Raw genomic sequence first — 13070 nt, forward strand, 5'->3', positions numbered from 1 at the left:
TCACTTCGGAAAATCTTTTTTTTTTGTTCTCGTAAAATTACGACTTTATTCTCAAATTACGAATTTACTCTCATAATATTTGGTCTTAATTCTCATAATATTTCGACTTTATTCTCGTAAAATGTACGACTTTATTCTCATATTTTCTTGCAATATTATGCCTTTTTTTTCTTGTAATAGTACCACATATTCCCATCATATTACGACGTTATTCTCATAATATTTCGACTTTACCTTTGTAAAATTACGATTTATTGTCATTATATTATGCTTTTTTTCTCGCAATATTGTGACTTTCTTTCTTGCAATAGTGAGACTTTACTCGTAATATTTTGACTTTATTCTCATATTTTGACTTTATTCTCATAACATTTTATTCTCCCAACATTTTGTCTTTATTCTTGTAAAATTACGACTTGATTCTCATATTACGAATTCATTTTCATATTATTTCGAGTTTATTCTCGTATAATGTCGACTTTATTCTCATAACATTTTTTTCTTGTAATAGTATGACTTTATTCCCGTCAAATTACTACTTAATTCTCATAATATTTCAACTTTACTCCCGTTAAATGACGATTTATTCTCATTATACTTTGCCTTTTTTTCTTGCAATATTGTGACTTTTCTTTATGGCAATAGTGCGACATTCTTCTCGTAATATAACGACTTTGTTCTCAAAAATTTACGACTTTATTCTCAGTCTCCTTTTATTTTTCTCTCCCTCAATGTGGCCCTCAAACTCCGTCGTACAGCGGTGATTGACAGCTGGTACCGACCAATGGGTGCAGGTCGCAGGTGTAGGGTGGTTACTTCTAGCCCCCCCGCCCCCCCAAAAAAGAGGAAAAAAAGATGGCGCTGGTCAAAATAGTAAACTCAAGCAGCTCACAAACCAGCAGGTGACATCACAGTTACACCCACCCACCGTGACGTCACGTCACCCGTCGATCATCCGTGATCTATAAATAGGAATAATTGAATAGATCGACAGATACTTGACAGATACTAGTCATTTGTGAAAATCCCCTCTGTCGTGTGTGTCACGCGGTGTCGCGCATGAGTCACGTAGCGGCGCGGCGCTGACGTAATGACATCACGAGGCCTGTGCGTTAAAGCGGAAGTAGAGAAGAAAACAACGACGGCGGCGACTCCCGAGAGTTGACGAGCAGGAGAAAACAGGGCAGAGGTTCTGTTCAACGGTTCAACGCCGGTGCCGCTGGGGTTGATTCAGAACACGGTTCGATCCCCCTCCGTCCTACTTCACACTTTGAATTTCGTTTGACCGCGCCGCGATGTCGCTGATCGCCAGGATGTTCGGCGGCGGGGGAAAGGGTGCGAAGGCGCCCACGACGCAGGAGGCGATCCAGCGCCTGCGGGAGACCGAGGAGATGTTGACCAAGAAGCAGGAGTTCCTGGAGAAGAAGATCGAGCAGGAGCTCGCGACGGCGAAGAAGAACGGCACGAAGAACAAACGAGGTGAGGAGGAGGAGGAGGAGGAGGAGGAGGAGAGGAGGTCCAGGGAGTCGGTTGACCTGCTGCTTCAGCCCGCAGGCTGTTGACGGGAACAAGGCGACAGGGAAGTTCCACAGTTGACAGGCACCTGAACACGAGCCTGCCTCCATGTTTAAACGTCTCTTGTCAGGCCTATAAACTATCAACTAAAGTAGCTCGACACGATTAAAGGAGCCACTGCACTAACTGTACTCAACTGTACTTGTGTCTGTGGGCCTGGAAAATAAGACTGATTCCGTTTCCATAGCAACAACAACAAAAAGCTTATTACGATTAAAGTTATAAAAAAAAAAGTCTAAACTTTTTTTGGGCTGTAGGCACTTTTACTAGTTATTAAAAATTATTTTTATTTTAAGCAGAAACTGTTTTAGGAGACTGCTTGTTGTTATATATATATATATATATATATATATATACATATACACACACACACACATATGTATGTATGTATGTATGTATGTATGTATGTATCTATACATATATGTATATGTATGTATATATATATATAAATATATATATATATATGTGTGTATGTATATATATGTGTGTGTGTGTGTGTGTATATATATATATATATATACATATAGTGTTGGATGTGAGGTGAGCCGGAAAAGGATCAGTCACGTTCGGATGGGTTCAAGTCAAGTCAACTTTATTGTCAATTCCTGCAATATTGTTTCAGACATACAGAGGAATTGAAAAATACGTTTATCTCGGACCCACGGTGCAATAAGTACGAAAAAGAGACTAAACAAAAAAATCACATAAGTAATATTCAGATAAATAATTCTAAATAGTGCAAAAGTAAGAGTAAGACAAAACCAAACGGGATAGAAAAGCTAAAGAAATTGAACATGTCCAATAGAAAGGAAATACTGTATATCTGTGTAATATACAGGAGACTAAATAAATAGAATTCATTCATCCATCCAGCTAGGCCTGCAACTATCGGTTATTTTCATAATCGATTAATCTGTCCATTATTTTCTCGATTAATCGTTTAGTTGTTTGGTTCATAAAATGTCGTAAAATGGTGAAAAATGTTGATTGTGTTTCCCAAACCACCAACGTGATGTTTAGTTTTGTCCACACACCAAAGATATTCAGTTTACTGTCACAGACGAGCAAAGAAACCAGAAAATATTCATATTTAAGAAACTGAAATCAGAGAATTTAGACTTTATTTTTAGTAAAAAACTACTTGAACCGATTCTTTGATTGTCAAAATAGTTGGCGATTAATTTGGAAATCGATTACTAATCGATTAACTGTTGCAGCTCTAGTCTCATGTAAGGCAGGAAAAAAGCTGGGATCATTTTTTTTACATTTTTGATCGGAAAACCTTTGGTACGATCACTTTGACATTGACCTACATTTTCAGAATAGTTCCCAATAACTTTTACTGATCACCCTCGATAGTAATTGACTAAGTGTGTTAGCTCCAATCATAATACACGGCTGGGGAATACTGACAAAAAAATGTAAATTTAAATGTCAGTATAAATAGTTCTATTCCATATTGTCCTGACTGGATTTTATGGATGTTATCTTTATTTTGTCCTGTATAATTGTAAAAAAAAACAGATGATTCTGTGACTTAAACGGGAAGTAACATTTCTGTAACCATGAGTTGTTTGAAAATATTTGACTTAAGAGATGGTTTAAAATAGAGGAAGTCATTTTTGATCCCTTTTTGATTTTCTGTCCAGCAGCGTGACAGTAAATAGTGAAGAATGCCCTTTATAACTTCCCACAGATCTTCATATTCATTGTTTTGTATTGACCAACAATCCAAAGTTCAGTTTTCACTACAGATTATTAGTCTAGAAACATTTCCCACAACCCGAGGTGATGTTTACAAAATGCTTGGCTCTACAAAACCCAACTTATTCACTTTACTATCATATAAATCAAGTAAATTGTTTCAGGTGAGCAGCTGGAACCTGCCGCTCCACAAATGACTGAAACCACTGTTTGATTATCAAAAATAGTTTCCGATTAATTCTTCTTCTGATTGAGTGATTAGTTGAGGCGAGCGTGTAACCGCCGCTCTTCCTTCAGCCGTGATTATGCGACACATGCACAACATTTAGGACTGGAATGTAGCCTGGTTGCCCCGGGCCAGGGAACGTTTACGCTCATGTACCGCTTTATATATCGGGGAGGAATGTATGACTTTGATCTTACTTTGACAGATCGTCCGTAGTTTAAAGTATTTTTTTTTTTTACAAGTATCCACAGAGAAGAGATTTCAGAGAAAGTAAAAGGGTTTTGCCTGATCAGACTTTGTCATGTGAGAGCACTGATCATCACAGCTTCTTCATGTGCTGTCTGTAAAGGTATTTGTGCTATTTAAAGCACGTACATCAAGTGAAGTCACAAGTGTGTCTGGTTTAAAAAAAAACGTACCGCAGTATTACACTTAATATTCACTAAGTGTTATATTTGTTCTCTGTCTTACTTGATATTGTCAGTTGAATTTCGACATATTGTGTATACTCCTGCTACTCTTTAGACTTTTTCTAGACATTTAGCATCAGTTTTTCTGAACGATAAATCCTTGTTGACCTTTAATAACCTGTTAAGTAACATGTGCAGCTGTGCTGAAGACATTTGAAGATCCTTTAAAAACTATTCTAAACATCTGAATAAAACATATGCTGTCCTCCGCAGGACACAAACATGTTAATCTTAATCTCAATCGTCTTGAAGTTCTTCTAGTCAAAACAAAGATGGCTGCTGGAAATTACATTTCTCCTCACTGGTTCCTTCTCTGATTCAATGATAAGTAAAACAAAATACATTTCTTTGAGTTGTTGCTCTTGTTACTAATTTTATTTGTCGATTTCAATATTTTCGTAAGGGGGAGGGGGTGGCCTGACCGAGAGCTCGTGCACTCACCTACACCCGCAACCACCAAGCTGTCAATCACGCTGTAGCCACGCTCCAGTGTATACGGCGCTTTATCGTCACATTTTACCATCATTTACAAAATGGCCACCATGCTGTATTAAAAAAGACTTGGAACCTGGAGATTGAAGGAGGTTTGCCAGCTGTGGTCGCAGAGCGATCTTAAATCAGACGCCAAATAACCAGTTTGCAACCCTCCAACCTGGTTTTCAACCTCGTTCGTCCTGTCAGTTGGCCTCTCCCCTCCCTCGCTGGGGGAGGGATGATACGCACACAATCCATACATTCTTCGTAGTGAAACCTACCTCGGTAAAACAGCATCTGTGTTTACGGCTCTTAGGTTTCTTCCCAGTGCTTGTTGTGTCGTGTCTCACGTTTCACTGCTTCACTTCAACCTCCTCCTCGCATGTTTCACATGAGCTATTTGGCTTGTTTCTCATTTTCCACTTGGGGCTTTACAGAAGAACAGAAGAATGAAAGTAATGATGAGGAAGTAGCCACGTAACAGCAGAAGGACTCCGTCTTCATTTTTCCAAAGTGTCAGTAACAATGTGTGGAATTCCTCCAGCTCTGGCTCCGACTCATGTATCCTACTTTACCTTTGAGTGGAGTGCTCGGAAGCACACGCACACACACACACACACACACACACACACACACACACACACAGAACACAGCTCTGCAATACAAATATTCTGAGAGTCATTTGCTTGATGTTGGGTAACAATGTTATCAGTCTAGGAATAGAGCCAGCTGATGATATAATCTAATAAAAAACGGGAACAGTCGGCCGCTGTCTGGCTCCTGGGGGAATACAACGGCCGCATACAGCAGCTCCATAAAGGTGTGTTCACTTTATATAAAAAAAAAACGTACTTAGTCACCGGGTCCGGAAAAAGGAAGCCAATGGGGAAGTGCCTGAAGCTTGACCAGCAGAGGGCGACTCTATAGAAGTCAGTGAGAAAATGACTCAGCAGTTTAGTTAAAGCCTGACTGATATATCCCGTGGTCGATAGCACGGCTAAAAGTTTCCCCTTCTTATTCCTGTCATTGTTACTTGTCTATCACAGTCTATGGTACAAACTACAGACTGTAAATAAAGATGGACGACTTGTCTCCACTTCCTGTCACTTTTTAGAAATTAAAAAAACTAAAAATCCCAGATACGGGCGTGGCTGCCATCTTGTTTCGTATTCGGGCCTCATTTGGAGCCACGGTTTCACGGGTCCCGCCGATAACAACGGGCTTGACCAAACGTGAGTCAGCCTCAGCTGTCAATCATCACAATGTTTCACCACATTTATAGCATCAAATAAGAGCTACCTTAAATGACATGAACAATCTTTGGAAAAAATGTAATCAGAGTCTGCTTTGAATTTTTAAGTTTGGGGATGGTCACAGCTGCGAACGTGGAGGCGGGGCGGGGTTTATGGCCTGTACTGCAGCCGACCACCAGGGGGCGTCGAAGAGGATTTGGCTTCACTTTTGCAGCGATAAATGTGACATGTCCCCTTGAGGTCAGATTTTCACAGGGATTAAAAATAACAAGGTTAATAGAAGAAAACTTTCTTTTTAATTACTTGACTTGATTCTGTATATTCTTATGTCTGGCTAAAACACATTTATTTCACACAGACCTTGGATAGGTAAAGTTCAGCCACATCTTAAAGCTAAAACATAACCCATATCATCTTAACTTATTAATTTTTTTCTTCTTTGAATAGCTAAAAACCTTAGGAAACCTCTCTATAATCTTAATCCCTGACTCTAACATGAAACTGTAGTCCAGTCACATGTATTGTTCAGATTTATCTCTCCCCCCACCCCACCCCCTCCACGTATGACTCAGCAGGTTTAGGTCAGCGGCTCCCTTGATGAGGTGAATTTCACCATGTCGGCACCACAGGGGATTTCCCTTTGTCCTGATTGAGTAACTTGTCTTTCTACATAGTTGAACCCACGTGGAGGAAGGAAACTTCCAAAACAGCACGACACACTAAACTTCCAACAGCTCCACCTCTGGACCCCCGAACATCTGGCCATCCCAGGTGGTTTGAACGGGAATATGATCGAATTTAAGTGACAAACTTCAACCTGCCTGAGCGGATGTTGCGTGTTTAGGGAGTGGGAAGAGAGATTTAGCTTAGACAGGATTTTTAATCAGATTAGGAGAGTCCTGCTTTATTACTACAAACACTACGACTAGAAGTTCGACCAGTTCACTGCAGCTCCATCACAGAGGAACCCACCTCTGCTGCGGTCGCTGATGTCAAAGTCCAAGGGAGATTGCTTTGTTTTCTACTTTCTTAGGTTCAGTATCTACTCAGGGTTCTGTCCCAGTGTCCGTTCAATGTCCACTAGTGTTTCAGCGGCCCCTCATCTCGGAGGAGGCAGAATTTGAAATTGTCTGATTGTGTCTCTCTTACTTGAAATGAATGAAAAAAGCTTTTAAAGCTACAGTGTGTAATATTTAGAAGAACTTATTTACAGAAATTAAAAGTATTGTCCATAACTAGGTGTTCATATATGTATAATCAACTCTGAATGAGTTAAATATAGTTCCATGAGGTGGACGCGACCGCCGCGTGAGTCTCCATGTTTGCACAAAACGGTCCAGATGCGGCCGGAAACCGGAAATGTAATCAGCGTTGGTGCGCCACCATAAAGTGTCCCCTGCCACCGGATGCCACCAGCAAATTACCAATAATGACACACTTGGACTTTAAAGCTTTTAACTTTTATCCCGAAAACAAAAAAAATACTGTATTAGCTATTTATTATTATTAGATGTTCCCATACCATTTCCCCCCTTCCCCATACGGATTACCATAACTGGATTTTGAGTAACGGCCGACACGATCAGATACCAGTGCATTCAAAAAAAAAAATAACTTGTATAATATATTTAAACTGCCATTTGCTACTTACCCTGTATAAATATCACTGTTGTTTGACCTGACTCAGGTTCAAGCCTTTGACAAACAGATACACACAGAGAATGAAATGTCATTAAACTTGTTTTACTATCTAGTTTGATAGTTTCATAAATGAAAAATGACACAATAAATAAATCAAGCCATAACCAAGAATGACTTCCTTTAAAATAGCTGTTATGGTGCAGCCACAGCTTTTCAAAATAAAAGACCTTTAGTCGGTTTCTTTCACAGTAACGGTATAAAGCTATGCTACAGTTCACGTCGTTGTTTTACTTTTCCAGCATGAAATATTGAAAAATTGATGACTAAGTCTGGCTAACGCTACACTACCAGTAATCACTTCTTCTTCTTCTTCGCCGCCCCAAAAACAGCGCGACGAAGAAGTGATATCCGTGAAAAGAAAATTGCGGTTAGAGGGAACTAATATACTTTAAAGCCGAGGCATCGGATAGCCGATCGGGCATTGTCGGCAGCTTTGAAGTCATTTCCCATACTCGTAATCGGAACCTCCCTTTCCACTGCACTCAGAGAAATGGATTAGTCTTGAAGTAACTCTTGTCTCACCTTGTCTCTGTCCAGCGGCTCTGCAGGCCTTGAAGAGGAAAAAGCGCTACGAGAAGCAGCTGGCCCAGATCGACGGAACGCTGTCGACCATCGAGTTCCAGAGAGAGGCCATCGAGAACGCCAACACCAACACAGAAGTGCTCAAGACCATGGGCTTCGCCGCCAAGGCACTGGAGGGCGCACACAAACACATGTAAGAGAGACATTTTCAAACAGCACGTGGAACCTGAGTTGTTTTCGTTGACGTCACATTGTCCATCGCTGGTTTATATTGAGACCGTGTGTCCTCCTGTCACACAGGGACATTGACAAAGTGGACGATCTGATGGCGGACATCACGGAACAGCAGGAATTAGCTCAGGAAATCTCCGATGTCATCTCCAGACCAGTCGGCCCCATGGGAGAAGACTTTGATGAGGTGAGTCAATACGGAGGTGCAGCCATAGAAACGCTATGAAGCCTGAAGTTGGAGTTCTTTACCACTCAATGCCATTTCTCTCCATGTTCTGGAGATCTGATCGTTATGCAGATCAGATTTCTTTGTTGTTTACTGGTGCTGGTGTGTGTGTGTGTGTGTGTGTGTGTTCAGGATGAGCTTTTGGCTGAGCTGGAGGAAATGGAACAGGAGGAGCTGGACAACAATCTCCTGGAAATCCAGGGAACGGAAGACGTTCCTCTGCCCAGTGTACCATCCACATCGCTTCCATCGAGACCTGGTACGACACATCGCGCACAGGAATAGATTTGATTTCAGTTCAGTCAAGTAGCGTTTAATCCATAGCGCTGAATTCCACAAGAGAAATTCAAATTGTCCGATCTCTTTCTGTTTTTGTTTTTTTTAGCCCAGAAGAAGGAGGAAGAAGACCTAGACGACTTTTCGGAGCTTGAGGCCTGGGCGGCTAACTAAGCTAGCTCGCCATGCTAGCTAGCTAGTTGGCGCCGCTCTCCTGCCTGTCTCTCCGCCACCAGACGGGTGCCGTCCATCTGGAGGACGGACAGAGACTCTGGGCTCCTGAGCTGGCTGCTTCTATCTGTCCCACAGTTTGACACCCCGATATCTAACCATAGCCAAACCCTAAAGTACGCACTTGTGCACACGTTTGCTGACCCAGGCTACTCTCTCCAGATTAATGTAACAGTAAGAATCACTTTTGCTCCAGCTGCACACTCCTCAGTTTCTAAAAGGGCATAGAGTTATGGAAGGTAAATGTCATCCCCCCCCCCCCCCCAACTAACAGCCTGCGGTTATGTTTACCGAGGTGCTCATTTTTTTAATATAAAAATAGGCCATGAACGAACACCAGGGCAGGAGCAAGTGCAAATGCGTACTTTCTAGGGAAGGTGGCGTGTGGAGGAACAGTACTAAAATGCTTATTTCAGACAGGACGACATGACTCTTGCCTTTCCTCTGCTTCCTGTGCTGTCATGTCTCCCGCTCTGCTGAGATGGTGACGACGACGACAACAAGCCTTCATCCACACCATCTCCACTACATCTCAAACTGCTGCAACGACAAAAAGATTATTTGGTAAAAGTCTGAAGGACTTTCTCACTGAGACGTCACTGTCAAATTAATTACAAAAGCGAAGACGCGTTACTGACGCGTGACTTCGCAGTTCCGATGAAACGTCTTGTAACCGGGAGGATCCAGGGTCCACGGGCAAATCCCGTTTAATCAGACGACTTACTAAAATGTAGAGAATGTGAAAGAATAAAAATAAAACTTTCGGAGGATTCAGAGTGTCGTTGATGCTGGTGCTTGGTTTCCGCTGATGAAACGTCCCAATTCAAATTGCCAAACATACAAAATGTTTAAAAACGCCCATTCAGTGACAATTGTGATTGTGACTAGTGGATGAGACTGGAAAAGTTGAACATTTTCATCGTAATTCAACTGCTTTTAGGATATTTGTAGGTGTTTAAAGGTGACTTATTATGCAAAAATCCTGTCAGTGTTTGTGCACATAAATGTGTGTGTCTGTGGAGCCTGTCGGCCCACAAACTGTGAACAAAGACCACCCTGTCGTTTTTTTGGGAGCTGGCTAAACCCTCCAGCCTGGTTCTGAACAGCTAGTCTGAATTTCTCTCCCACTGTGATGTCACAGACGGACTCTTTTGGGGTTTAAGACCGCCTGCAATCTGAGAATCTCCACTTCTCTGCTGAAGGGGGGCCTACATTTCATACACATTTTTGAAATCGGTTGACCAATGAACAGCAGACTGGGCCCGGCTGGCCAATCAGAGCAAACTGGGGTTTATTATCGGTAGGGGGAGGGGCAAGTTGAAAGTATGAACCTAAATATGAGCATAATATGTCACCTTTAAGAGGAAAAAAATAATTAATATTTTACCCCCATAAAAATTTGTGGAAAGTGAGTCTTAATTTTTCTTTGATTATCATTTTAAAATGTCTTGGTGAACTGATACCAAAATAAAACTACAAGATCAAATGGATTCCCCATCGATAGCTTCCCCGACGAACTAAAGGTACCTTGTAATATTTTGACAGTTCGTACGGCGGAGCTCCAATATGGCGGCCAGAGGACACATTAGTTACAATTCAAAATTTGAAATTGCGCCTCATCTGTCTGCGGTTCAACTGTGACGTCCTCTGAGAAAATCCTCCATCTGCTGAATTTTTTTAATAATCGTGAGTGTGAGAATGGGTATGATGTTTTTTCTCAGCCTCTTGACAAAGTGACCTCTTGTGAATATTTAGTCATATTGAGACGGTGAGCAGGATCATTTTTCTTTTCTCTTCCTTTTGCTCTTCACTCACCTGTAGCACAAATTTTATTTGAATATTCAATCTGAATTTAAATATCACTGCGCTGCTACTTGTTCTGTAGCTACACTTCCCTCCTCCCGCCTGCAGACACAATTATGCATGTTCAGATTTTGGGGGTTGGGGCCATAATCAAAACAGCTGGACGCGACTGTAATGTGAACATGACGTACGTTTGGAAATAAACAATTTTTAAAAAGTAGCAATTTGAAACTTTTTGCTAATTTTTTTGGGACTTAAAAATCACCGTCTATGTAAAAGTGGGTCGACATCAATCCTTTATATTTAACAACAAGCTATCAAGAAGAAGCGTAGATATGCTAACGGAGTTTGTTTTTCTTTTTTCGTGTGCGTGTGTGTGTTGCCTCAAATATTACTCACGTTCTCTCTGGCTGTACAGAAACAGTGTGACCAGTAGCCATTCTGCTCAGAGCTGCTTAAAAAGGGGTTGGACATGGGAGATTTTTCCGTGTGGCAACCGTGTTGCTCTGTGACTGTTGTCAATGTCGGGTTGTACACACTTTATCTTTAATAAAGTTGGGATTCAATGCAAGCGTCGGCACTGTTGCATCTTTACGTGCAAGAGGAATCTCCCTCTCAAAAATTGAACTAAAATGATCCGGGTTTTGGAAATGCTATGTTAATCCAGATTACTTTCGCCATTGGATTGGATCACCCCTGATCCAGATAACAGACTTTTCAAGAGTTCCCAAATCCGGATTACCAGTGATCTCAGTGGCACTACACACGTCACACTGGCGACTACTGTTGGTCTGTGAACAACAACAGGTGGAAGAACCAGTGGAGTCCCTCAAAGTGTCTTAATATAAAGGAAATGTGTGATTTCAATTAATAAAAAGGAATACATTTAAATTTAAATTTTATATTTTTAACGGTGTAATGTCAGGGGGACAAAATCCTTTTGTTCAACATCACGGTACCGAAATCAGAATTTCTTACATAATTTACGTTATCACTGCAATGGTTAAATAAATCAGGTGCAAAATATAAATAAATGTGTAAATACTACGTGATATAAATGTTTATTTGACCATTTTCAAAGTTCAATTTCATATTTTTCTTTCCTATGATGCAAGTCTGAATCCCCCCTTCTGTTTTTTCCAGATTTTTGGGGGGGATCAAATTTTTCCCAATCACACACAAAAAAAGTTTTGAAAGAAATAAACTGGATGATTGATCCATATTAAAACCAAGATTGGAATCCATGATCTAATCCAAATCCATGATCCGTTTTGTTTTTTGTTTTGAACAAACCACTTTCAAGATTTGATCCAATTCAATTATCCAAAGTCCAGTCGGATAACTTCTGAACAAAGTGGATCTTGGCTCTGAAAATAATCCAGGAGTTTCCGAACTCGTAACTACGAATTTTCCACATCTGCAACTCGTATTTGACCATAATCCCGACAGCAAGTGAAGGCAGCATGAGGCCCCTGAACGCAGCACACACACTTAAAAACTGCTGAGTGAACAACCCGCGGCTGACCAACACCACTTGTTCAACATGTTCTTAAATTAGCTGCAGTGTAGTGTTTCTACCAGCCGGCTGAGTTTAGCCTCTTCGACACGAGGCGCTCTCACTCGGCCTGTGGTGCAGTTCCAGTCCCTGTAGCTGTACAGTGTCGTTAAGGCACAATGTCCTCATATGGAACAATTACTGTGTAATATTTCTTTGACTACAGTTTTCAGACGGTTGAACGCTATCATCTAAGAAAAGGCTGCAACTAACGATTATTTTCATAATCGATTAATCTGTGGATTATTTTCTCGATTAATCGATTAGTTGTTTGGTTCAAAAAAAGGTAAAAAATGTCATGTTTCCCAAAAACCACCAAGATGATGTTTGTTTTGTGCACACACACCAAAGATATTCAGTTTACTGTCACAGAGGAGCAAAGAAACCAGAAGATATTCACATAGAAGAAGCTGAAATCAGAGGATTTTGACTTTTTTTTTTCTTCATAAAAACAACTTGAATGGATGATCAATATAGTTGGCGATTCATTTAGTAGTCGATTACTAATGGAGTAACTGTTGCAGCTCTACATGTGAGTGCGACGGCTATTCTTAGTGCAATGCAAACACGCACAAACACAAATGTTTAAGACAGCATACAATATATATATATATATATATATATATTTATTGCTGCATTTTAGCTATGAAAAGTTTATTTATATACATATACATCTTACTCTTAAGATCCTTTACAGTAGCTTATACAGTCACGTAAAACTGGTTACAACTGGGGGAGGGGGGGTAATGTTTGACACCCCTTCACACACTGATGACGCAGTGTCAGTTTGCTCAAGGACACTTCAACACTGTGGAGACGCTGG

The 13070-nt window shown here is 40.8% G+C and overlaps 2 protein-coding genes across 3 annotated transcripts in view; one reads left to right on the top strand and one right to left on the bottom strand.

Annotated features, from left to right (window-relative positions):
* LOC118308749 (NACHT, LRR and PYD domains-containing protein 12-like) overlaps positions 1–13070 on the bottom strand; it is a 988189-nt gene that overhangs the window by 40327 nt on the left and 934792 nt on the right. The window lies entirely within an intron of this gene.
* Positions 1098–11263, top strand: chmp4ba (charged multivesicular body protein 4Ba). Its single transcript, XM_035630196.2, has 5 exons — positions 1098–1479; positions 7941–8118; positions 8226–8343; positions 8515–8641; positions 8768–11263. Exons 1-5 carry the CDS (start codon positions 1296–1298, stop codon positions 8830–8832), a joined length of 672 nt encoding a protein of 223 aa, XP_035486089.1. The 5' UTR covers positions 1098–1295; the 3' UTR covers positions 8833–11263.

Source organism: Scophthalmus maximus, chromosome 6, assembly GCF_022379125.1.
Source record: "Scophthalmus maximus strain ysfricsl-2021 chromosome 6, ASM2237912v1, whole genome shotgun sequence".
In the NCBI taxonomy this organism is placed as follows: Eukaryota; Metazoa; Chordata; class Actinopteri; order Pleuronectiformes; family Scophthalmidae; genus Scophthalmus; species Scophthalmus maximus.